Raw genomic sequence first — 27999 nt, forward strand, 5'->3', positions numbered from 1 at the left:
TTATAAATAATGAACGATTTTATTTTATTGCAGCGTCAACACACGATCGGGTAAATTGGAAATATAAATACATTGTTAAACTGCATGATATGTCTGCTGGAAAAAATAGTCGTGTGTGGTGAAATTTTTATAGTACAATGAATACAATATAGTAATTTCCATGTAGCTGTTTTTGAATGTATATTGTTCTTAATATTACACATTATGATAACAAATATCTGCTTACAGGTCTATGCTAGTTACATACATAGATACAAGATTTATACTGCTGCCTCCGGCAGTCACTATTTACAAAAAATCTACGAAGGTCCTCAAGCCCGAAACTAAGGAACCAAAAGGTATATCACATTTACTGTACACACTACTGTACTAGCGTCCGTTATTGTCCACATTGGTCTTGCACAACGCCGAGGTAGATCATGGCCACAATCCCGCCGCCGCCGGTCAGGCCTTATTCAACGCCACTGGCTTCAACGGCGTCTCCGACCCCGACGACAACGACGACGTCGACGACGGCGACAACCGCGAAGAACTCATCCCAAGGTTCAACCCAGCGCTGTTCGCCACCGAAGTTGCCGCCGCTAAACTTGCCTTCGTCAACTGCGGGGCTTGCCCCACCAAATTCGCGCCCAAAGTCCTAGAATACGTCTCCAACAACGAGTGATCGGGTGAACCGGCGCTGCCACCAGCTCCCGGGGCGTACAAACTTCTGTAAAAATCGTGAGGTCGAGCGTACGGCGCCGTATGCAGACCCGGAGGTGGAAGTCGGCCGGCGAGGGACGGTACCAATCGACCGGCGGCCGTCGAGTACAGTGAGGAGGCAGTGGATTGTGGGGGGCCGTCGCTTTCCTTGCTCGCCATGTCAGCGAGTGACCAGATTCGAGGTTTGGATGTCACGGAGGCCGAAATCTGGGGCGGCGAACCGGACGAACGCGGGGGCAGAAAGGCAGGGTGCGGGGGACGTTCGTAGCATTCGGGGCTGTCGGGGCCGCTGTCTGGACGCGACTCGCTCCACTCGCTCGCTGTGTCAGGGGCGAGGCGGGAGTGCGGCGGCCGATCGCCGTCCTCGCTGGAGGCGGTGCCAGAGTCCTTCGAGTCTGCAACAAGCAAGACGGTTTGAAATATTGCACACACCCAAGGAGAGAAAAGAATGATTTGAACAGAATTTTTGGCAATTTCAGTAACCTGCTGCAGCAGATTAGGAATATGTTCTAGTACAGTTTATCAAACGCTCTAGTGCGGTTATGGCTTTGACTTTTTAAACCGTTTGAAGCCACCTAACCGCAAACCCCCATAATCATAATAACTCTCAAGTGGTTGGGTCTCATCTGGCTTGAAATAAACCGCAATAAATATTCTCAATCTCTTTTCAAATATGCAATTTAAAAGCGAATTGCGAGTTATTGATAACTATTTATTTCAAATCGTGCGTAATAGTCGTAATTTTTGATCCAAAAATATTCTTTTGGGCATATTTTTACACTTGGTTCCTTATGCTTCTAAGAAAAATTAGATTATCTAATCTAACCTAAGTCCCACTTAGTAATTGAAACTTAAAAAAAAAAATTAACAATGTTTTTACAAAAATAATGGCTAACAAAGACATATTAAAATTAACCCAAATTCAACAATTTTTATGGACTATTTAACCTTAAAAATAACTCCCACAAATTTCGTTCTTGTGACACCAAAAATGTAAAAAAATTAAACCGCGTTCAAGTTTTTTTTGTAATTTTTTTTTAGCTACTCGAAATAAAAATTTCTACGAATTCTCCTTTTCGCTCTAAATTTTTGTAAATCGGCACTGTAAATAAGACAGTCAAGAGTGATAATCTCCACAAATTTCGTTAAAATCACATAACAAATAAAGTAGTTGCAGGATCTTAAAAAAAATTGGTGGCATTTTTATGGTCTTAAAACGAAAATTTTTAAAAATTCGATTTTTTGATCTAAATTTTTGAAAATTAGTGATATTACTAAAACAAACAAAAGAAACAACATGCAAAAATTTCGTTCCTGTCGCACTAGAAATAACGAAATTACATTGTTGAAAAAAATTGACATTTTTCACTGTTGTCCAAATAAAAATTTCTAAATAATCTCCTTTTTTGGTCTAAATTTTTCTAAAACTCTTAATAAGACAGTTAAGACTTATAAACTTCACAAATTTGGTTACAGTGGCATTAAAAATGAAGAACTTACAGGTCGTTTAAAATTTTTGGTCACATTTTTTTTTGGTTAAAAAACAAAAATTTTTGTTCCCTCGAAATCAAAATTTCTAAAAATTCTCTTCTTCGGTCTAAATTTTTCTAAATCGACGCTCTTAATAAGGCAGTCGAGAGTGATAATCTCCACAAATTTTGTTAAAATCACATAAAAAATAAAGAAATTACAGGCTTAAAAAAAATTGGTGGCATTTTTTTTAGTCTTAAAACGAAAATTTGTAAAAATTCGATTTTTTGATTTAAATTTTGGCAAATTAGTGATTTTACTAAAACAAACAAAAGAAACAAAACATGCAAAAATTTCGTTCCTGTCGCACTAGAAATAACGAAATTACAGTGTTGAAAAAATTGACATTTTCACTGTCCAAATAAAAATTTCTAAATATTCTCCTTTTTTTGGTCTAAATTTTTCTAAAACTCTTAATAAAACAGTTAAGACTTATAAACTTCACAAATTTGGTTACAGTGGCATTAAAAATGAAGAACTTACAGGTCGTTTAAAATTTTTAGTCACATTTTTTTTTGGTTAAAAAACAAAAATTTTTCTTCCCTCCTCGAAATCAAAATTTCTAAAAATTCTCCTTCTTCGATCTAAATTTTTTTAAATCGACGCTCTTAATAAGACAGTCGAGAGTGATAATCTCCACAAATTGTTAAAATCACATAAAAAATAAAGAAATTTATATAATAAATAATTAAGGCATTTTTTTGGTCTTAAAACGAAAATTTGTAAAAATTCGATTTTTTGATTTAAATTTACCTAGCAGATCCTTGCCGTCCGTGCTCTTGTGGTCGTCGTCGTCGTTGTTGTTGTCTTCGTCCTCCACTCTGTTCCTGGGCTCCCAGGTCATTTTATTCTCCTTCTTCAATCTTCTCCTCGCGTTCGCGAACCATGTCGATACTTGCGTGAGAGTCATCTTGGTAATGATGGCCAACATAATCTTTTCGCCTTTGGTTGGATAAGGATTTTTCTTGTGCTCGTTGAGCCACGCTTTGAGAGTGCTTGTCGTTTCTCTTGTCGCGTTCTTCCGACGAGCACCGTTGAGATCCATGCCGTATCTGGAACAAAATTTTAACTGTTTTAAAGCGTGGAAATATTGCAGCACGTACCTATCGAAAACAATGAGTATTCACACATTACAATGGGAACGCCGAGTGAATATCAATTTCACGTTTATTGCGTATGATTGCGTAAGAAGGGCCAAACGCGGCTGAATGACGTAAAAGTCGTCGTTTTGTCCTAATCTCCGTGGCAGGAGTTTTCACACAAAAGGTGTCAGTCGCCTATGAATAAAGGGCGTCGCAATCCTGCAATATCACCGCGACATCCGCGGGGATCTGCAGACAGGTAATCGATGCGTTGTCCGACATGGCATTCGCATTTCACATCCGAAAGATCCGTGTTTTATTCATACAACTTTTAAAACCTGCGTCGTTGTTTTCGTGCAAATCGCATTTCCGGGAGGTGAAGACGTCCTCAGATCTTTGGTCGATTTTTAACGTCAAAGATGCAGCTTGTAATGTCAGAGGGCGCGCGCGCAGGGCGTCGTAACGTTCATTGGCACTTTTCCGAGCGGAAGCAATCCGCATGGCGCACTCCGATTAGCAATTGCTATGGAAACAAACTGATAATGCGATCAGGGAGAGACGAAACCTGGCATGCCACTCCGATTTTTAAAATCATCCCTCGTTGTGCATTTTAAAATGAACGCTCGACGTCATTTACGTCTGCAAACATCAACGCTCTCGCAAAAGGCTCATCAGATTGAAATGTTCCGCACGGATGCGTCGCAACGCTGATAACTGACAGCTTTATTAATTTCCCATCTATAACCCTCCCCTTTTTCACGACATGTCTGCCTCTTGTTTCATGCAAAAAATAATCAAATGCTGCCGAGCTTGTTTTTTTGATGCGCTCTGACAGCTTGTTTCAATTTTCAGACCTTCCAAGGTGGCGACGACACATGTGAGATCTGGGGGCCGAAGGGCTGCAGACTCATCAATCGTCTTTCACAAAGAACGTCTGTGTTCTGATAAACAAACTTGCGCTAATTCCAAGTACGAAATCAATTATTTGTTTACTTTTTCCATACTTGAATTCACTCACATCATACCGATTAGATATCGGCAACAAATTCCATAATTAATTGCTGCGTTTCTTCGAATCCGCCACACACGCAGCACAATTTACGATAATCTGAAAGAAGCAAGTCACATCGTTCATACTCTTGTCTTCTTCCGCTTATTCCATTATTTATAATCGTCTCTTCACGTTCACATTTTGCAATAATCTCTCTGTGTGTTCCTTTTCGATGCAAATGTTTCCTTTTTCACTACTAATTGAAAATTTATTTAAATCATGTCTCGTGGGTCATTGAAAGGTTATCTAACCGTTGCATGTATCGTGTTAAATTGTTTATACCGAAGTACCGAACCGATTTTCGTGTCTAAGGAGTAGTTTTACAATGCGTGCCGAAAAGCATTTGCCGAAACACTGCAAGGAATATTTATGGAAATGTCTCCACACTGTTTGGAATATTGTTTTTTTATGGCTTTTTTCATGCAATTTCGCAGGCGCGAATAAATCAAACGCGAAGAAAGATATCAAACCTTTCTAATTCTGGAAGAGTTCCAACAACGTTTCATTTTGCGCTGGTGGCTGCCTACAACTCAAAAGTACAAACTCCGCTAATTTCAACGGAGACGTGACGCATTAATAAATAAATTTATGTTGTTATTTTTTTGCGGCCATGCCAGGATAAAGTAACAAACAATTTTATTGGAGTCGTAAAATGGATATTGAAGGCGTTCAAGACTGTGTAAATACATGACGATTTTTTATGTTATTGTGTGTCGTTGTTAATAACAATTATGCCTGCTAAATTTGTACTAATACATTGTTTGTCACATTATAGCAACACTAAAACGTATAATTAACGTCACCACCTTTATTTATACACATTTATGAGCTTTGCAGGTACTTGTTTTTAAAAAGGTTGCCATTACTTTGTTGCTGGGGCAACAGTAAACTGCAAAAGGTGCATTTTTGTTAATTACTGCATACACATGTGTTGGTTATTGAATTTGTGCAAATGTAGCTGCACTTGCGTCAAAAGTTTGTTTATTTTGTATTTTATTTATATTTATGAATTGATGTTTGTTTGAATTTTTTTTACATTTTTTGCATTTGGGCAAGCTCATTAAGGGCTTTATTTAATCCAGAAGCCTCTGTTTCGCAGCTTCTCTGGATGTGTTCCTCTTTTTGTTTCTTCCTTTCGGTACTCTCTTGAGAGTTTTTCCAGTTATTACCTATCATCTATGGGCTTTTTTCTCAACTTTTCTTAAAAGTCGTTTCTCTGTCGCGTTCACTGTACTTTTGTTCCTTTCTGTTGGAGTTCAGTTTTTTTAGCACTTCACTTTTGACACTTTTAGGGATCGCATTTTTAGCTAGTAACGTATTTTTTGTTCAATTAGACACTTGTTTCACTCTTGTGTCTCCTTAACTTCCTTGTTTATCTTTCCACCACTTTCAAAGTGTTTGAAGACAAAAACTTGATTTATTTGTTCAATGTCAAGTTCGATTTTGTGTGCTCTTTTCTCTAAATCCACATTTATTTTTTGTTTTCTTCATGGTTAGGTCAGGTCAGGTCAGATCATTAATTCTTTATTAATAATAGCGTTCAAATTACAGTGAACATTCGATATAGTCACCCTACCCTCTCTGGATTTTTTTTTAAAGTTGCTTTTATCAAAAATGTTGATTGTATCGAAATGGGTAAACGATATTTTAAAAATAATATTATGGTATCTCTATGTACAGCCGCGGACATAAAATCTAGGACGTCATTTTTCCTACGTTTCAAAAATTTGAGTGTAGTCTGTGCTTTACTGTCATTGCCATTACTGACGTTTAAAACATCAAAGTATTGATAAGTTGACAATTAAGAATTATCAAGACTGAAAGGAATAAAATTAGAATAGTATCTTAACTACAGAGCGGTATGATCTACAGTCAGTTCCTTGCAATATTGAAAACACCAAAAATTTTGAAATTAAAAAATTATAACTCAAAATTGACAGTACAAAAATGTATGGTTACAAGTTGTAAGTGGGGTTTTACACCATGCGACAATTAAATGACATTGACGTCTAAGATTTTTTGTGCGCGGCTGTACATGCAGACATAGAAAAGACAAAAGAGCTTGCCTAGGCAATGACCTAAAGATAAAAGACTATACACCGAATATACACAAAATAACCACAGAATTTACCAACAGAAACGAAAAATCAATAATAAATAATTAAGAAATGAGACAAGGTAAAGAGCTTAAACAATAACGAAAAAAATGTAAACTGAAAGAATCACAAATTAAAGGCAATTTCTGACGGTACCTCAATCAGAATCTATACAAACAAAGAGAGGGAGTAATTATTATTAGTGTTAGTAGACAAACAACGGAAAATTAACAATAAAAGACAAGAAACAAATATTAAAGAAATACTTTGCAAATACAAATATAGAAAATTGCGAACACCAAATTGTCAAGAGCAAAATCAAACAGTAAGATAAAACAAGAAAAGGAAAGAACATGGAAAAAATTAAGAAGAAAATAGCAGAAACATCCTTCAGAATAATAAACATTGTCTCTTCTGTTTTTGCATATTTATATATCTGGGAATACAAGTTCAAATATGGATATGTAGGAACTTCTCTTTCATTCTCCAGTTTTTCATCTTATAATTCTGAAAGATTTTCTTGCTTTTCTTCACTTCTTCAATACCAATGAAAAGAGTGGAGGACTCATCAGGACACATCCTCGCCTCATTCTAAAGATTGTTTTAAGAATTATGTACTTTGCCTAATTTAAGAAGCATGTTTAAGTTAGTACTTTGACAAACTTCAAAGTTTTATTCCAATTATTAACTGATTTACAAAGGATATTCAATATAAAAAAAATCCTAAAATAATATAATTTTTTTTAACTCAATCTCGTTTGTGCCTTTATTCGAAAATTTAGTTACTCTGCATTCTATTTTATATTCTGAATTTCTCTCTAAATTCGTCTTTGATACCCTCTTGAAGTTTTTAAAGATTCTTTAGATTCTGTATATCCATTGCCCCCTTCTTCTTCTTCTTTCGATCAGTTCTTTAGAACCTTTTTTTTTTCAAATAAATTTTTTAAAATGTAATGATAAATTAGAGACTAACTGATAGAGAACTGGATTCGCTGTCCAATCTTCTAAGAGATTTTCTACAAGCAGTAGACTCTTTTCTTTGAAAAATGTGTACACTTCTGCAGCAGTAGCGCCTAGTTGGTGTTGTACAGAGCTGAACATAAAACTAAGAAGTAGTCGCCGAGTCCATTAAATGATTAAACCCGACTTATCAAGAATTTATGTCCACACTAGCGGTAATCCCTGACTTGCACGGCGTCTAACTGGAATCAATCACGTATGCAATAACACTAAATCTGCATGCCGGTCGTGGCCCATGACTCACTCCTAATAGACATTCTACATGCATCCGCAATGAGTCTGTAAGGAGAAGAATCGGCTTGTTGTTACTGTAGTTACCGGTGTGACAATGACATGTAATTGGTGACTCTTCCGTCCACGTGCGAGGGCATCGCCACCAATTCCATATACGCACACGTTATAAACATTGATTGATCGCCGATATGAGCATTGACCACCAGGAAATGACAAATGCCACTTCCGAAATAATAGATGGCATAATAAGCAGGGGATGTTCTAACTGGTTTGGCCAAATCAGTGCGTCGACCAAGCGACGGAAAACTGCAAGAACTCTTCGTACCTGACAATCGGTAACGACGCATTATATACAAGGCAACATTAAGCTCTTGGTGATGGCCCGATAAGGCCGATCCGCGCACCGATAAACCAGTTCGCTGTTAACGAGGCCCGTGGATCGCCGCCAGGTGCAATCCGAGCCACGCATTTCTACACGAATAAACAGACGAACCCATCTGCCGACCAACATTTACATACATCCGCCCTGTGACGGATTATCCATTCTGTCGGAAAAATTCGGATAGAGAATATCCAAAAATGTAATTAAATATCGATGCATCACTCGAAAAGTGATTAGGGGGACCAAAAAACGCGAATATGAAGAGGTGGAATGCTAACGATGCCTGACAAATTGCGGGTCTTGAGTGAGAGAACCAGTACCTACATGGTGGTGGTAGAAAAACGCTATTCCTATTAATTACTTCCGACTTTTTGATTTGTGCTAACCATTTTAATTGCTTACGTAATTGTAGTATTTGCGCGAAACGAAATTTCCACTTTTGTGCAGGTGACAGACGACAAAAACGGTACCATTCGACGTAGAGGTGCTTCCGGTTGAGTACATATGACCTTTTTTGTGGAAATTGAATTAATTATTACAGTTAATGGGGACATGAAGGAAGCCCGCAACTAAGGGTGACACTTCAGAGGAAGTACCACGTCCGGCTACGGCGTCAATCTGCAAGAAACGCCGTAAAAGCCACAAATTGGCGCCCAGACAAAAATGCAAACATTTCTCATCGTGTATTTGCACTTTTAGGTTGTATTTCGATCATTTCTAGTTTTTTCTGTTTATTTAGATTCCTCAAGGTTCAGAGTCTCCTTTGAGTTTTTGTGGTCTAAAAAGACAATTTGAAGAGAAACTCAAAGAGAATCAAGTGACAATTTATAGAAAGAATCTAAACAATGAAACTGAAAAATATAAATTTAAAAACTTAAAACACAAAAAATAAGAATTTTGTAAGACCATCAATAGAGCCTTGAGCATTTAAAAGACTGAAAAGAAATAACTCTTTTAAAGGATCTAATAGTTATTTACAGTCGCGTGTGGTAACTTACATTTTACAGCGCGAAATCAGTTTGAAGCACGACGGCGTAGCCGAAAAATTTTAATTTAAATAATTGGGTTTTTCAAAATTCATGAGAACTGTCACATCTGACATTTGTAAATTTCATCATCTGTCAATTCTGTCAATTTTGTAGTTGGTGCACAAAAAGTACACAAAATGGCGCTGTATAAAAAAGTTTTAATATTACTTTAAAAATAGAAATATTGTCTTAATTGAGATAATAATTTAGGTAGATTCCACTTTGGTGATCAAACTTCTTCATTATGGTAAAGTGATTTTAATTTATAAACGCATCTGAAGAGCAGACGATTTGGGCAATTTTTACCGCACGGCGTGTGTAAACGTCCAGGGCGCTTGTAAATCTAGTGTTTCCGAAGATGTCAATTGAATGTTAATTTGACGTTTACAATTCATGAGGCCAAAAATAAACTTAAACCACTGCAGGACAAGCCCGGATTAAGAAAATTTGAGGCCCGGGGCTAAATCGTAAAAGGGGGCCCATCGATAAAATTATCCAAAGAAAGCCTTACGTACTTGATTTGTATTTTTTCAATTTCTATAGCAAATTTCTACGTGGCAAGGGGCCCCTAAGTCCGGACTTGCTGCAGGACCTGAAGGATGTGAAAGAATCTCGCAGTTTTTAGTTCATTAATTTAAATCTAAGGTTCTAAAGAACCTAAAAAACATGGAAGTTTAATGAAACTGAAAAATGGCAATTTAAAAACTTAAAACACAAAAAATAATAAGAATCTTGTAAAGACCATCAATAGAACCTTGAGTATTTAAAGGACTGAGAGGAAATAACTCTTTTAAAGGATCTAAATAATCTTAAACCACTGCAGGACCTGAAGGTTGTGAAAGAATCTCGTAGTTTTTAGTTCATAAATTTGAATCTAAAGGTTCTAAAGAACCTAAAGAACATGGAAGCTTAATAAAACTGAAAGATGGCAATTTAAAGACTTAAAACACAAAAAATAATAAGAATCTTGTAAAGACCATCAATAAAACCTTGAGCATTTAAAATACTGAGAGGAAATAACTCTTTTAAAGGATCTAAATAATCTTGAACCACAAAAAATAATAAGGATCTTGTAAAGACCATCAATAGAGCCTTGAGTATTTAAAAGACTGAGAGGAAAGTACTCTTTTAAAGGCTCTAAATAATCTTAAACCGCTACAGGACCTAAAGGATGTGAAAGAATTCGTAGTTTTTAGTTCATAAATTTGAATCTGAGGTTCTAAAGAGCCTAAAGAACATGGAAACTCAATGAAACCGAAAGATAGAAATTTAAAAACTTAAGACACAAAAAATAATAAGAATCTTGTAAAAACCATCAATAGAGCCTTGAGCATTTAAAAGACTGAAAAGAAATAACTCTTTTAAAGGATCTAAATAATCTTAAACCATTACTGAACCTGAAGGATGTGAAAGAATCTCGTAGTTTTTAGTTCATAAATTTGAATCTGAGGTTCTAAAGAACCTAAAGAACATGGAAGCTCAATGAAACTGAAAGATGGAAATTTAAAAACTTAAAACACAACAAATAATAAAAATCTTGTAAATACCATCAATAGAGCCTTCAGCATTTAAAAGACTGAGAAAAAATAACTCTTTTAAAAGATCTATATAATCTTAAACCTCTGCAAGACCTAAAGGATGTGAAAGAATCTCATAGTTTTTAGTTCATAAATTTGAATCTAAAGTTCTAAAGAACCTAAAGAACATAGAAGCTCTATGAAACTGAAAGATGGAATTTTAAAAACTTAAAACACAAAAAATAATAAAAATCTTGTAAAGACGATCAATAGAGCCTTGAGCATCTAAAAGACTGAAAAGAAATAACTCTTCTAAAGGATCTAAATAATCTTAAACCACAAAAAATAATAAGGATCTTGTAAAGACCATCAATAGAGCCTTGAGCATCTAAAAGGCTGAGAAGAAATAACTCTTTTAAAGGATCTAACATAAATAATCTTAAACCACTGCAGGACCTAAAGGATGTGAAAGAATCTCGTAGTTTTTAGTTCATAAATTTGAATCTAAGGTTCTAAAGAACCTAAAGAACATGGAAGCTCAATGAAACTGAAAGATGGAAATTTAAAAACTTAAAACACAAAAAATAATAAGGATCTTGTAAAGACCATCAATAGAGCCTTGAGCATTTACAAGACTGAGAAGAAATAACTCTTTTAAAAACTCTAAATAATCTTAAACCGCCGCAGGACCTGAAGGATGTGAAAGAATTCGTACTTTTCAGTTCATAAATTTCCATCTCAGGTTCTAAAGAGCCTAAAGAACATGGAAGCTCTTAAAAATGCCCATCCAAATTAGTCTGAAGAAATCGCTGGCTGTGAAGAATTTGATGTATTCAATGCGATGTGATGAAACAAGAAAACGCAGAATTTTTGATTCAACACCGAGCGACCTCTGCACGCGAAAATGCGAAAACTCCACCCTATCGTCTTTCCAGCAACATTAAAAGCTTGAAAGTGCTGGAGGTGGTTGCATTTCAATTAAAAGTCTCTAATCTGATATGTTTTATTCAATAGTCCGGGTGACGTGAGTGCCCCAGGGATTAGCCCAAGGCGAGTATCAAATAGCGAAGGGGTGTCCCAGCTCGTTATCGCTCTAAATAATAAATGACATACATCAGGGTGGTGGCGATTCAGTCGCCGCCGTCGGCTTCGCGGCCAACCCAAGACATTAACTCCTCGTTACTAACGCCGCCCAAGCCTATTGATTTCGACATAAATCATCACGCGTACACATAAAAATCCACCCTTAACTGGGTTAACGGCGAAAGAAGAACAATTTGTAAACACAGTTTGGCGGCGATACGGATTTTTCATTAGAAACTTAAAAAAACAATTCCATTACGAAGAGATAACTTACCCATTAAATGGATATCCTGCGAAGGCGGTATCGTAGGGATGATAAACGGAAGGGTAGGGCCATGTCGCCGCCCCCGCCGCCAAGTTTTCTTTTAATTCTAAACCGGCAGCCTGGAAAAAAACGATTTCGTGTGATAAGTGCACTGTTGTGTCAGTATTTGAAAATAAATTTATTATCAATTATTCAACTCCTAATAAGTCATTATTTCATAAATGGTATTTTTATCGTGGTCATTCTGACCTCTGCACTACAACGCTAATTGTGTTATCGAAGAAAACACTCTCATATATCAATTCAATCCAAGAGTGCGGACATTGAAAAATATTGTCGTGAACTGAAAAAAAATTCTTAGTCGACATTTCGAAACATGCTATTAATGCATTAAGAGTTAAGTGCTTCATAATTAGTGGACGCTTAGAAGGATTAGCAAAATTAGGTCGTCCACTTTCTATCAGTGTCCAGATAACCGGAAAAGATTTTTTCCCACAAACATTGTCCGTGTCCGAATTTTAACACGAAATTGTTTAAATATTTAACGAATCTAGATGTACTTATACGACATTGCGTGTTTTCCAACTGAATATGTATGTTGGTGTCAATTTGCGTGTTACGTCAAAGTTTACTTGTGAAATAATCATTTATCAAAACGGTTTCACTGAAATAAGAATGGACGAATGTTCAATAAAACCAGTCATTTCTAGAAACGTCTCGGCGAAGTTAGCACATATACAGGTGGTCTAAAGACAAATAAAATTCACCCACCCTGTATAAGAATCAAGGTTAAGAACGTTCTAGACCAAGTAAGATCTGATTGCCATGAAAGACACACATTGAAAAAATTTGAGTTGCAAACAATGTTTTAGGTTTAAAGGCTCGCTGCGCTTGCTTAAACATTCTCAGATGAGATTTGTAACTGTTTCCTTAACATTGTTTTTTGAGATTCTATTTGTAATTGCAATGAAAACAATTCGTATAAATAAAAATTTGCACCCTATTATGAAGTTTTTCCTACCATTTATTATAAAAAACTACTTAACACTATTCACATTGATAGACGGAAATATGCATAAACCGATAAACAACAAATTAAACTACACAGTTGACATTTCTTTAATGTAAAAGTTATCGTAAGATAAAAATATTTTCACTGCTGTCGCATTTACTTAGGTGAGTCGTTTCTATTCTACCAGTTAATTTTTGTGGCAAGAGAAAAACGTTACTTCAATTTAAAAAATAATTCAAAATTTGTTGTTTTTTTTTTGTAGAAGTTGACGCACGCAAAAACGCAATAGAATGGATTTTTAAAACAAGTGGCCCATGACAAACTATAAATACTCAATAAATCTTTTCTAATAACCTGAGAGACTGAAAGACTTAAAAATTCGTCATAAAAAATAGAAAAAAAACAGAAATTTCGAAAAATCAATCAGACGGAAAAAAGCTTCTAAAATAACTGAAAAAACTATTTCAAAAATTTATAGATAGTAAGAACAGAATCTACAATAAAACAACTTAACATCTAGGAACATAGCATCTAGAAAGAATCTGAAGTATTTAAACAATCTGAAGCAGTTGAAGAAACCATAATGACATCGAAGGACTAAAAAAATGCACAGAAAAAGTGCAAGAGCCAGTGTGACTCGGTTTACGCTTCTTTGCTCATAGGCTTTTCCAGGGGCAAACCAATATTTTTTTTGATTGCAAAACTCTTTACTGACTGAAAACCCATGGTCAACTTTCGCGCACAAACGTCACTGAGAAAATGGTAACAAAATTGCAACTTTGCCCAGAGTCCAATTAGCTGACAAGACCTCTAAATATATGTACAAATATAACAATATAATAAATTATTAGGGACTAATCAAGTTACATAAAAAACATAAAAATTTAGAAAAGGATGTAGCTTAGACCTAATAGAGTCTTAAGCGTTTAAAAAATTTGGGTAAAGTATCTAAAAAATATGTATATAAATATAAATATGTAATATAACATTGTTTTAAAAATGTTGAGAATTTTACAGATTTGAAACTTCAAGAATTAGAAACTTCGAAAAACTAAGAACCTAAAGAATAACAATCAAGACAATATGAAAGAATTCAATATAGTCATCCTGATTACGATCAAGATAAAAAGTCCATAAAACACAGTAAAACTATTTGAATTAATTTTCGAAAAATAAAAATACTTTGGATTTTTTGCTTTATTTTGAAATCATCTAAAAGAGTACCCGTTGTCGTAACCATAATAAGAGTCCAAAAATTGGTTTCACTTTCATAATACCAACTTGGAATTCCATATTATCCTTTGCCATCAATGGTGCTGCCAATTGACACACGTTTAAGTCGAGGTGGCCTCGATTTTTTCCCACCTTTTACTTGCCATTTAGAACAGTTCGTACCGCACAATTTTTGTATTTTGCGCCGTAGCAAAGTTGTGTGAATTTCCTCAGTAAATCGGTAACCGCAAACACAAGTTCTAAATGAAACCGTATTAATATAACACAGCACATGGTTTAAAGACAATCCGAATAGCATGTTAACATGTGTTCTCTCCTGAAAGTTTGATAGGCGAACAGTCCTAGAGTTAGTGATTAGTGGCAGACATATCCTGGTATCCACTTTACTAAGTCATTATCCTCCGTCCTAGTCGTATCCGTAATAATTGTACAAGCGCGTTAGAGTACTCAACTTTGCTTCTACAAGCTTTTTTCTTCTCTGTGTAATTAACAGCAGTCAAAGCAAGGTAACGAACAACATTTAAAATAATTTAAAGGCCAAGCACACAGCACATCGTCTTGGTATAAAGAGAGGAGCTGTCAGGGCTATTGTTAAACCACAAGCATCCCATGATTAATATAATAATCCGTAATGAAGTTATATAGACACGTCCCAATCCTGATTTATGACAAAACACATTTCATTTTGTATAATCTTCAGGCGTGTTTATATACAAGACTCCTCTCGCGGTTAATCCCTTGGGCCAAGATTTACAATGAACACATTCATATTCATAGAGTGGAGCTTGGACACATAATTAAATTTTAACTGTCATGTTAACTAAATTATTCCGTTTTGTACGCTCTCGCACTCTGACTCAAGATTCGTTTAAGAGGGTTTCATTAGACTTTTATGCGGCGGAATCGGATGTTTTCAATACAAAAGCATTCTAGAGAAATTGACGAGCTAATTGGGATTTTAGTGGTCATTCATTATAGTTTTGTGTCATTAGTTTGGGAAAACTTTCAAGTTCCCATGTTCATTTTTTATCGTTATTTTATCCAAAATGTACATTTCGTGAAATCTAATGCGAAATGGGTCGGATTTAATTGAAACATTATCAGAACAAAAATTCAGGCAAATATGAATGTCATGTCTGTTTCTAACTGATAGATAATCTGACAAACAAAAATTTGAAAGTTAAAACTGCCGCTTGCGTCAAACGTGTAATTCTCATTCATCATTAGGCATTTCTAAAAAATCATTGTGGCAGACTTTTTGCATAATTGGATGTTTTGACATTAATTTGTGTACAACAAGGGCTGATTTATTACAGACAACTTTATTTTTTATTTGTTGTTTGATAGTTCTAAAGTTGAGACAAATCAAAGAATAAAGTTTCAAAGGAATCTCATTGGATTCACGTTGTTTGGATTTGATAAATTCTTAAAAAGGTTTTTCAGGATTTCGCTATTAGATTCTTTAGGAACTCTGGAATTGTATACAATTTTCTTTAGAATCATCAAGATCTTCTATGCTCATCTGTGCTTCGCTAAAATTCTCTGGGATTTTATCTATGATCCTCTAGATTTTTTTTTTTGTAATTACACAAGCTTTTTATTAAAAAGTAAAAAAATATTCGCAAATAAACACAGGAAATCATTAAAACGCCGAATACTCAAAATACATTTTTTTACTACTTAAAAATTCGAATTATAGAGCGGCAAAAAAGACTGTTCAAATGATTAAAAGTTCTCGTCTCCGTCAATCACAAAAACAGATTCGTTTTACGAGTAGAAAATTCACAGGTTTCGTTCATATTATCCGAACGTTCAGTTCAAATAATCGGAAAATTGGAATTATCGATGTTCGAATTATAAAAAGTCGACTGTAGCTCAATATTTCTCACTAAAGATTCTGGACAAAGAAATCCAAATCTAAAATGTAAATGTTTCTGGATTTTACGTTTTTAGTTTGATTTCAAGTTGCAATATTTTAGGCTTTCAAATTCGCAGCTTTATACCATTGCAAAATTTTTATTTTCTTACTATTAGATTTTATTCTCAGTTCTAGAAAACTCGACGAATTTAAGATACCACATTATTAAGCAGTTGAAAGATCTAAAAAAAGGCTCCAGGTGTCTTCAAATTTTGAAGAGTCTCAAGCACCTAGAGGACTTGAAAATAAAACACTTTAGAGCTAAGAAATAAAATATAAAACTTATAAACTATAGCAACTGGGCAATTATTTCAACTTCAGACTAAAAGCCCAATTTTTTGAATTCTAGAAAACTTTGCACAGCAAAAACGAGAAAGCCAAAATTTCTAATACTCCTATCAAAGAGTAACTTGGCGTTTTTTTTGAAAAAAATCTTGCAACAATTTTTTTTATCGGAGGAATTATGAAAAATTTAAAATACAAATCTCATATTGAAGGAACTCAAAAGTATCATTAGAATTTTCAGAATTGGGAATTTTCTAAAAATTTTGAGGCATTTAAAAGATCTAAGAAAGACCTGAAGCGCCTTCAAAAGCATGTTAAATTTCAGAAATTTAATGAATCCCAAAATTCTGGAACTAAAAAAATAACAAAAAACTAGACCACAAAAATCAAAAAGCTGTATATGCAAAAAAATTCTGAAATTATAGAATCCAAAATTAAAAGTTAAAAAGGTCGCAGAACAGATGTCTATCGAATTAAACCTGACATTTCAAGCTTGCTTTGATCACATGTTCCAACAGTATTGTATAATAAATCAAAATTAGAAGCAGATTTCGAAATCCACTGGTCGAGGTCAAACACGTATTAAAACACAGGTTTCCTACTTAATCTTTGTAAAAAATCTTCCAAATTGGTCAAAGTTGCAAACTATAATTTCAAATTTATCGCCGTGTAATTTTCTTAATTAAGACATCTTAACAAAACTAACACAACTAATCCATAAATGATTTGCGCGTTTCGTAACAGCCCGTGTTGGGTCTATGCAAATGAAAAAGTGTTATTTTTCGATGTCGGAACTTATTTATAATCATAATTCAAGTCTTTTTTATACTTTGCATATTAAATATCCACTGTAAATCCAATCTTGATTTCTTGATGGCCATTAAACCGGCGCGACTCGCGTAAAGGTGTCAGAATTATGCATACGTAAATATTACAAAATTAGCATTGCTCTGTCGTTATTAATCATAACGTTAATTTCAATTTTACATTTTACATTCTCTGTTTGCATTGAATCGACGAAAATTATGCAAATACGCTCGTCGTGGACATCTTAATTACCATAGAAAAACGTAAAATCCTCGCTTACCGTGGAGGTGTAGAAAGGCGCCTGGTCAGCTCCGAGAGCTGGGAAATAAGCTGCCATTCCTTCAGGATACGGCGCGCTGTACATGGACAAAGCAGGAAGACCCGGGACTCCTCCTGCTAACCTTTGATATCCTAAGAGTTCATACTGACACGAGCACACACTTTGACCCGTTATTGGATCGGTAAATAAAGGTCTGCCTGTATCACAGCATCTTTGAGTGGGGGCTGGCGGACTTCCGGGGGTGGGTGCTGAAGAGGTGACTGCCATACTTGAAGGGGGCGGTGAAGGTTGACTAGGTCCCGAAGATACTGCACTCTGAAAATAAACAAAAAAAAATTGAAAACTATTTTCAGTTACACCTGTTACATTATTAAAGGGTTTATTTTGCTTTTTTACAGGTGTTAATTCGATAATGGTAATTGACGGTTGTGTATGAAACTAGACTTGGCTCTCCAAAATATTCATGTTCTTCCAGTGTTGAATAAAAACTGAAAAATGTCTGGTGCCAAACCAAAAATAAAAAATCCATCAAACTCGGTCAAATTCGAGTGAAATTAACTCGTCTGCTCTTTCAGCGCATCATAAAAAATAATTAAACAAGAATTTTGTAAGTATCTCGTGTTTTTTAACACCTGGAATGAATTCACACTCCAAGCATTAGAAATAGGTATGTAGGATACCTATATTATTAAATTACTCTGTTTTATTCTTATTAACATTATTTATAGCTTCCTCCAACCAAGAAAGCATACATAATAGAATGAATTATTCAAAAATTTTAATTTAACCATACGGAAGCTTAATAGAACAGAATTATGCCTCACCTTGTGAAAAAAATTGCTGCTTAGACTTCGCGCTTGTAATAATTCGTATCACCAGCGACTTTTTATCACTTCTTTCTAAATATAACGCTAATTAACTACTTTTTTATGTAAATTTCAAAAATTCTGTAATTATAACAGGCGGATACATATTTGTAATGAGGTTTCACACAACATTAATTTGACGATATGCACGAAAATCCAAAAAACGTGGATTGTTACCTAGTAAAACAGTTATTTCGTTATTTCTAAATTTTATCAGGACCGGGTTACATATTATCTCGGGCAAAATGCAGGTACTGAATTTATAATTATTCACAGTGAAGCGGTTTACAAGCCGTAAAGTAACAAAGGAAATAACACGGAAACATTCTTACATTATTATAATTTGTTTTTTTAAGACTTCACTTGATAGAACAGTTGTTGCCACTAAGGAAATTAATTATTAATAAGTTTTTTGTCGAACTTCTCTGAGAAGTCGCACAAAAATTTTAAAAGTAGACAATTTTAGTTTTCTGAGAAAAGAGAAAAATGTGTGACATTTTATTGGCTCTAATTGCTTGAGTTTTTGCCATTTTCAGCTCCTCAAGTTCTCAAATTTTTAAGTTTTCAATTATTGATGGATTTTCAAGTACTTCATTTTCACACTGCAATATTCGTTTCTGCTTTCCAAAACTCCCAAAAATTCGTTTGTAACCTTTGAGTTTTTAGTTGAAGACAACAATTTCCTACTTTTTCTAATCTTCAGTTCAAATTAAACGTCTTCATTGAATTAATACACAAAGGGCAAACTGTCTCCTTCCTAATCGCCGATGATTCTGTTCAATGGAGCCGGAGGCAAGTCTCTCTTTGCCCTAAATCACATCCCGTCAAATTACCCAAAAGGCATTTTTTCACATTCGTATAATCCGGCGATAAATCAAGCCACCGTTTGATCTCCAAGCTTTTTCATACGTGTGAGTTATGACACCCCCTTGAAAGAATTTTCAACTCATTACTACCCCTATAATGACGAGCACGGCCCCTTTTACCTATCGCTACAACGTCACACTATCTACCCCAAAGCATCTTACCCAACTGGATGAGAGTAGACGTTAAATTATCTCGAATTACGCTAACCCACCGTTTATGATTAAGACCTTTAGGTTGTGATGTTACAAGGGCGAAAATGGCGTGTCGTTTCGGTACAGTGTGATACTCGGTGAGCTGTAATAACCGCATTATTTATTTACCCTGGGGATGTGCACTCATGCGATCGTATTCGTTCGCCATTATTAAAAATAAATCTGCTTTTTGGGAGTGGGGCTTTTACCTACCACCCAGACATACTTGGCAGAATTTATTTATTTATTTATATCCAGTTCCCACGATCGGAGATTTTGAAAAAAAGGCTCAAAAAATAAGACGTTAATCTTGCAATTAATGTAATTACAGTTCATACAGTAGCGGTTATAATTAGAAGCTTTGGATACAAGAATAATTTGTTGCGGTTACGTAAACATGGAATTGTTTTGCATAGACAAGATTTATTTGGCGCTGATAAAAGGCAGTAAATCATAAAAGGGAGCGAAAATGATAATTTCTTGATATGGTCAGAGTGACAACCAGAAAAACCGGAAGCATGTCGGTACAGAAGGAAACTAGAAATAGCCTTAAAAATCTTGGCCGTGTGTCGTTATTTAGCCCGCGCATTAAGCGTTTAAGCATATTCCGGAAGGTAAAATTTACAGTCTCATAGAAAAGCCGTAAAAAGCAATTCGCCTGACAAAAGCCCAGCCAGACGGCAATCCACCTAAATGTCACAAGCAACTATGATCCTTTTCCCGTCTCTCTAAGAGGTCGTTTTCTTTATTTGACATTAAATATAATTCAGCAGATGGTTGAACCCTCCAGTGAGTGTTAGTAACGCCGAATTTCACCCATCAAAATAAATATTAAATCGTTATAAATCACAAGGGCACACACCACGTTCTGGTCGGCTACTTTTCATTTAGAGGGGAGCACTTCCACCATCCGTGATGGATGGCCTTTCGACATATTTTGTGGAAATAAATTCGATTAGTATTTGTTTAGAGCCCCATTACGCTGAATTAATTCGGTTGACTATAATTGTTTAATGTTGCGGCTGCGGGTTTTGCTTCGACGCTTCCTGCAAAAAGGGGTCTTGTGCTATCGGCGATTTATGACGAGTTCACTTTTACCGAAGAATTTTGCGCGAAAAAAACGAATTAATTGAGAACAAGTTTGGAAAACTGCTTTTCGATTGTCTCGCATTCATAAATATTAAGTGCAATGTGTTTTTATATTTTAATTAATGGTAACGAGGACGTTTTACAACAAAATGATAATTAATTTTCAAACCGTCTACGTGACATGGTGTTAGTGATGACTTGGCTGTAACCCAGTGGTAACTTTGTTGTTACATTAATTGCTACCGTTTTTCTTGTATTTAATTAATCTAAAATGAAAATGAACTCGCTTTACAGTTGCTTTTAATTAAGCCGAGTCGAAGAATATTTCTACATCGGACGTGTTCACTCCTACGTGAAAAGTTCTTGGCTCATTTTTTCAATTCCGTTTTATGGCTATTTGTTATAAACATTTCGAAGCGTGAGGACTCGTTTAGAACAATTTTTTACTTTTCTTTTTTATTTAAAGGAACTGGATATCAGCGGACAAATGTTGGGAAGGATGCAGACTACGCCAACGGTTGCTCCAAAATCAATAAATCATTAATTATAAAACTAGTTCGACTAACAAACAGCGCACGAAAGTCAAAATTCAAGCCATGTCTGGAAGAACCATCTAACTTGTATTAGGTCATTATTTCCTAACGCAAACAGCATTAAAAAGTAAACACAGCTTTCAAGTTTACTTCCACAGTTTTACGTCTTTGCTTCCATTGTGGAATTATGGCAATTACTAGGAACATTTGTTACACTTGGTGGTGTCGTGTTGTAAAAAATTTGGGTTTGAAATAGGTAAGACGTGACAATGACCCAAATAGATAAAGATGTGGTTTGTTGCTAATTTTACTGAGAATTTTAGACGTAAAGTTTTCTATTATTTTGTAAGCTGTAACTTCTCTAAATTTGAATGCTCTAGCGAAAAAATACAAATATTACAGGTATATTATAAATAAAACTTTGGATAATCGAAGGGTTCATTTATTAAGCTGCTTAACTTCTCTAAATTTGAATGCTCTAGCGTTAGAATTATCAACATTTTAGAGTTTAACATATAAATTTAATATCCTGTTAGACAAGAGTAATTTTAAAATTTGTCACTTGTCCTTTGTATTTTTGTCAATTACCAAATTTAGAGCCATTACTTCTTTAAATTTTATTGCTCTAGCGACAAACATACTAAAATTACGTTTATTAATAAAAATATGACATAATTTTTGAGAATCTAAAGGCTGCTTGACACGATCACATTTTTTCTCAAATTTTAGGAATACAAATTTGAGAATTTTTCTGTCAAATTGACGTTCAAGATTTGTCACAAAATTAATGCAGAAAAATGTTTCCTGTTTGTTTGGGTTTGGGAGTTATTCTGTTCATTATATTACTGCGCAGAATTGTGAAATTATTTATTATTAAATTTTTGTTCGTAAAAATTTAAGAAAAAATGTGATCGTGTCAAACCAATTTTAAAATTTATTTCTTCTGCCCTATAATTTTGTAATTCCGTACCTAATGTCATAAGCAAGTTCAGAACTTTAATTTCTTCAAATTTGATTTCTCTAGCATTACAAAAATTTCTGACACCAATAAAAATAGTTTTTTTAGACCGCCGTCTTTTTTAACGTTTTTGGAAACATGTAAATCCTCCAAAAAGAAATCTAATTTTTTTTTGGGTTTATCGGTTGGTATCGCACTGTCATGAACAGAGGATGAGTTTGCTCAAGTATTTTAAAAAAGGTTAGATCTTTAAAAAGTAAAAGTTACTAGATCTAAAAACAGTATTTTTATTGTTTTTTTTTTAATTTTGTGGGCCTAGAAAATAGTGTGGATTACTCATCCAAAAATGCCTTTGGTCTTCGTGTTCGCAATTTCACTCAGACTTTTCCAAAAAAACATTTTCCGGCCTTGTGATCGAAATAACTATTTTAGTATTTTTTCTTTTGTTCTATAATTTTGTTATTTCGGATATGTTATCTGCATGTTTAAACATTACAAATTCCATTCATTGTTGTAGCGTTAACATTACTAGAATAATTTAATATTTAAAAAAGCAATATTTTAGTTGATTTCTAAAGATTTAGGAATTTTGTTAGACTTATTAGACTCTACATGTAATGTACCTACAGATGTAAAACAAGAAAACATAACATTTAAATTGAACACCTTCTGGAAGCTTATTTAAAATTTGACCAATTCGATATGTAAAAATTATAAATGTTGCTTTATGACATATTGTAAGATATCTAATATGTATTCTTAAAGTTGCTAGTAGATTGTAGCTACAGTCGACTCTCGATAACTCCAATTCTAAGGGACTGACTTCGAATTACCGAGTAAATTAATTTATGAGTTATGACTTTGGACTAAGGGAAAAATAAAATTCAATTACAAACATGAGACAATCACTAAAATGATTCCCCGAATAGTCGTGACGAAATACAACAAGAATTTGTTACTATTTATTAGAAAAGTTTGAGTTATAGAGCCATGAAAAATTTGTGTTCAAATTATCGAACGTTTAAGGCATTCAATTTCTTTGTTCTTGACTCCATCAGTTACAAAAAAATCGTTTCAACGAGTGGTAAGTTCACAGGTTTTGTCCGAATTATCCAAAATACCGAGCGTTTGAATTATCGAGAGTCTGCATTAACATACCAAGAATGTAATGTCATAAGCCATAACAGGCACAGATGCCAGATTGAAATTCGAGCGAAGCGAGGATTTTAAGGCACCTAAGATTGTTACGCATAACAATTAAGGCCTAAAGCATAACAATTAAGGCACCAAAGTTTTTTTCAATTTGACAAAAAGTTGATATTTTCGTATCGTATTTTTTACAGCTACCTACATGAGTTATGGCATGCATGGTTACCAGCTTATAAATAATGTGTAATTATAGAAATTTTCAACAGACAATTGTCCAATTGTTTACAATAAAATTCCTTTATTTGTGATCATGATCATATCGGAACTTCCTTCGAGTAGACTGCTGAATTCGTCATTAAATTTTGCATGAAATGGTCCAATAAAAGCGATTTCCGCCCAACAAAACCGCGAAATTGAATTTCTTGTTACAGCTCATTTTGAATTTAATTTAATTAAAACCATCGAAATTTGTATAATATGAATTAATATAATTTCCCCAACTCCATCAAGATTGACGTAGATAACAATCATGCGCGCTGATTAATTATGTGCTGCTTTTACGTGTCGCAAGAATTAGTTATTGAATCGGCGGCAATCAGTGTTAACAACCGAAGAAACTAATAGACTGTAATTAAACATATGGTTTATATTTATTACTCTCATATTTGATTGGTTCTTTTGATTGATGGACACTTTGGAGTGCATTAAAACCTGCTTAATTATTGGCAATATACTGACAGATAATAAATAATAGAGGAAAGAAACCAATTAGAATTATTTAACGTATTAGGAAACGCACTTTCCGCATAAACAGGTCGAAACTCCGCGTTCTTCTGCAGAGGTCTTTTGTTTTCAAAGTCTCACACATCGATATTTATTGTCCATTTTAGCCATTACAAGGCTCCCAACACGGAAATAAATTTGAATTGAAAACTGCGGAGATAACGTAAACACAACATTAAATCTGCGTTGTACAATTTCACGACGGCGTTTATTTCTTTCTTCACAAGCATGAGAATTTGCACCAACAGAACTGATTCGGGCCACATCACGTAGTTCTTAACGATTTTTTTCGGAATCGTAATAAGCATAATATATCAACGTTAGCTTATCTGAGCTTTTGATCGCAGGAAATGCTTTTTAAACGCGTTAGTTACAATAATACCTGACGTGAAACCTAACTCGGCACAGCTGCATTAAAATGTCTTTTCCTCGAGTTGTAATAATAATTATTTCGAGGTGAAAATTAGCACTCCGTCGGAACTTTGTCTTTTTATACCTGACTCATCAACTTTCAACTTCAACCCCGCCGCTATTAACAAAACCGCCCACCATTTCCAGTTTGTTCAGCGATAAAGTCTTGCTAACAATACACTTCAAGGCTTGATATGTTTACACAGGTCGCTCTTTGTCGGCCCTAATTATGACAATTCAGCGTCGTGCCGAGAAAAACACCGATCATGGGAATGAGTGAAGCTAAACGAACTTCTAGAATGAAGATAACACTTTTTGTGCCATTATTTTTCTACTATACATTTTGGCTCCTGTGTAACATGACATTCCTGACTTTATTGATAAAGAAAATTACAAATAATTACAGCTCTCAAGGTAAAACGGAACTTTGAAAATAAAGCGTTGAAAATTGTGTGCGTTTTTGTTTGTGTCGAAAACATCAATAACCAGCACTGCCGTGAATACCTTCATGTTTGAAATATGATACCATTATGTTTTACACGAATGAAAAATGTAGCAAAACGAACTGTCTTATGCGGGTTTGAACACATGATGGACAATTTAGTGTTGATGTTAATTGCACGTTGATGGATAAACATTTGTTTGTAGTTGAGACACGTCCAGAAAGGCTTAAAACAAGTTATTACACCTAATGTGTGGACAGATATTTTTTCTAAATATTCAGAATTCAGTTTAGAAATTTTCCAGGACAAAAAACTTTATTCTGCAACATCCCAAAAGAAGATAACATGTAAATAACGACATTTGCAGATTAAATTTCAAAAATTTCAGATAGCAGGAAAATAGATAAAAACTAAGAAAATAAATTCACTTTACGTATCTATTTTATAGGTATCGAAATTTACAGTAAACCAGAGTAATTGGATCTAATTGGGTTATTTGAGATTCAGGATTTTGAGGGAAGTTCTGAATTTGTCATAAAATTTTGAGTAGAACACAATCCAGAGAAATTACACTTTAAAGAAACGAGCTATTGCAATTTTGGTGATCCGATTTAATCGCTACATTCAACCTTTTTTTCATTATGAAAACGTTTCTGAATTCGGCTCATTTTGACACCTACCGAAAAAGCCTCTCGATTTATGAACGCACGCAATTTTATACCGATTCACCGAGAAATTTATAAGTGAGAAGCAAGAAACTGAAAATAAAGATCATATTTTTGTCTCTCAAAGGAAAAATCTCACTAAAATAAAGAAATTTCCACAATTAGGTTCAATTTTTTTTCTTATTTAGATATAGTAAATTATAATGAAATTTGTTTGCTGACAGATTTTGTTTGCAAGACAAAATCTCATGAAAAGTTTTTGTTGGTCAAACACAAACTCCAAAGACATGAGACCCGAAAATGGTCAACGTACTGATGTTAGCAAATTTTCAAATGCATGTAATTCGCTCCTTTGTTGTAGAACGACATTTCGATAACATCTCTTAATTTGTAACGAATTTTTCAATGGTATGCTAGAGAATCTTCAAACAACCGAGCCAAGGGCGAAGGGTCCAATGCCAAAAGTGCCTTTAAATTCATTTTTAATATTCGCAAGTTTGACGACAATTTGACCAAATTTTTCTCTATGAAAACGTTAATCCGGCTAATTCCGGCACCATTTATTTATTTAGAATTGATTTAGATAATCCCACCGGTATTATCTAAGAGAGAACAAAATAACTAGATTTTTGCGATTTTCAACTAGGAAAACGTTCGGACAAATTTTGAAACTTAAAAAGTTTTTATTAGGGATTATTATGCAAACTTCATATTGTTATACATGATGGAGAATTTACTGTTGACATTAGTTGCACGTTGGCAGATAAAAATTTATTTGTAGTTGCGACACGTTGGCAAAATTTTGCCAGAACTAAATACAAAAGTAAACATTTTGAAATTGTACCTAAATGGTTTTAAATGTTCGTTTTTATCCGAAGATAATTTGATTACAGTCGTGATAACACAGAATATTCGCTTTTTGATAAATGATACGAATGTTAAATAGTGCTTAATTAGCGTAACCCGAATTTGAATAGTTTGACACATCAGAGAATTAATTAGTACCGTTTGACATTTTACAATAAAAATTTACCGTTTCATTCAAAGTTGATTCAATGCTCTTGCACGAAATCCGACTTTTTTGTCATGACGTCATAACATTATTTATGAAATAATAATTGGAGACAACACTTTCAATTTTTGTGTGACTAAAGTCGCCAAAATTATTTTGACAAAATATATCGCTGGGATTATCCCAGTTTTTAAATTGTGCAAAAATCATTTTAATTATTAAAAAAAAATATTGGTTGTACCGACATGTGTCATCAGGCTTTTTTAATTTTGTCATAGTTACAGTAGGCACAATATTTTTCAAACATACTGTAGTACATAAGTAGATAAAATATGTAAATTTTCGCATTGAAAAAAATAGTTTTAAGAGTCTCACTGCGACATGATTATTAATTGTTAAAATAAAAAAATGACAATTTCAAAAAGCTTGAACAATATCCGACGGGGTCTTTTTTATTGGTATGTAATGAAAATTCGTCTTGGAGTTGTTGTTCGTAAGGAACGTGGGGGTAGTGAATTAGTCGGTCGCGACGTGCGGGGTAAAATTAGATAGTTTCTAGGTGGCGTTGCGTCGGGGGTGAGTGCGCAGGGCACCCCGTGTAGTCAAGTCAAGAAGAGAAAATGTGTACCTGAGTATTCGGCGATGCTCGGAAGCCAAACTGGGACATGGTGTGTCCCAGTCGCTGCTGCACTCACTGAGTCGTCGCCAAAGGAAGCATGGCTTCCTGCACACCCGCACCACAAATCACCACCGCAAGAAGGATAGTCGAATCGTCCGAATCGTCAGTCCACCATCGCCACGTGTCGCGTCTCGCAAACAAGAAAAATTCGGTAGCGCGCCGCTACTGTTGTAACGTCGGTGCACCAGGTGATAATTGCGGTCGGCCGCGGCCCTGGGCTTCTTTCTGGCGGATTTTTGCGAGTCTGCCCAGTGGGTGGAGCGGAGTGGGGCAGTGGGAGGGGGCTGCGGTCGGCGTCTCCGACGAGTCCTGTTTTTGCCACCGACAGAACGCGACTACTGATGTCACGGAATTCTTTTAACGGCGACAAATTGTCGCGATCACACAACACAAGCGCAGTAGTCGCGGCGATCCGTAAAAAATCGCCGCGAGTGGCGGGGCTGCTCAGGGGACTGAGCGCTCTTTCTGAGACGCATTTTTGTGGCCTCCCCTCGGCGGACCGATTGATCCACCACCACTAAAAATTGCGCCCTACTTCTTTTTCTGGCCCCCTCCTGCGGCGCATTTTTCCCCTCTGGAGGGCGAGCCGGCGGCGGATTGAAGAGCGCTTCGACGGGACCGCCTCGCCCCGCCCTCTCGTCTCGCCCAATCCCGACCGCGTGATGGATCGACCGCGTGCACACAGCCACCGCCGATCTGTGTTCGCACCTACAGACACCGGCGGACCGCCGATACGCCGCCAACTGACACTTCCAACCATGTGCTTCGCGATGACACTTGATGACAATTTTTAGACGCCGCGACGACGCACTTTTCACCAACATCTCC

General features: G+C 35.2%; 1 protein-coding gene across 1 annotated transcript; it reads right to left on the reverse strand.

Moving 5' to 3' along the window:
• On the reverse strand, positions 1 to 27658 carry mirr (iroquois-class homeodomain protein mirror). Its single transcript, XM_088030723.1, has 5 exons — positions 27121 to 27658; positions 17526 to 17840; positions 12000 to 12109; positions 2986 to 3284; positions 1 to 1097 (listed from the first exon to the last, which is right to left on the reverse strand). The coding sequence occupies exons 1-5, from the start codon at positions 27157 to 27159 to the stop codon at positions 445 to 447; spliced, it is 1416 nt and encodes a 471-aa protein (XP_087886849.1). The 5' UTR covers positions 27160 to 27658; the 3' UTR covers positions 1 to 444.
• Positions 27659 to 27999: the final 341 nt, after the last annotated feature.

This window comes from Gnatocerus cornutus, chromosome 2, assembly GCF_029298725.1.
Source record: "Gnatocerus cornutus isolate USDA-ARS CGAHR chromosome 2, icGnaCorn1.1, whole genome shotgun sequence".
NCBI lineage: Eukaryota > Metazoa > Arthropoda > Insecta > Coleoptera > Tenebrionidae > Gnatocerus > Gnatocerus cornutus.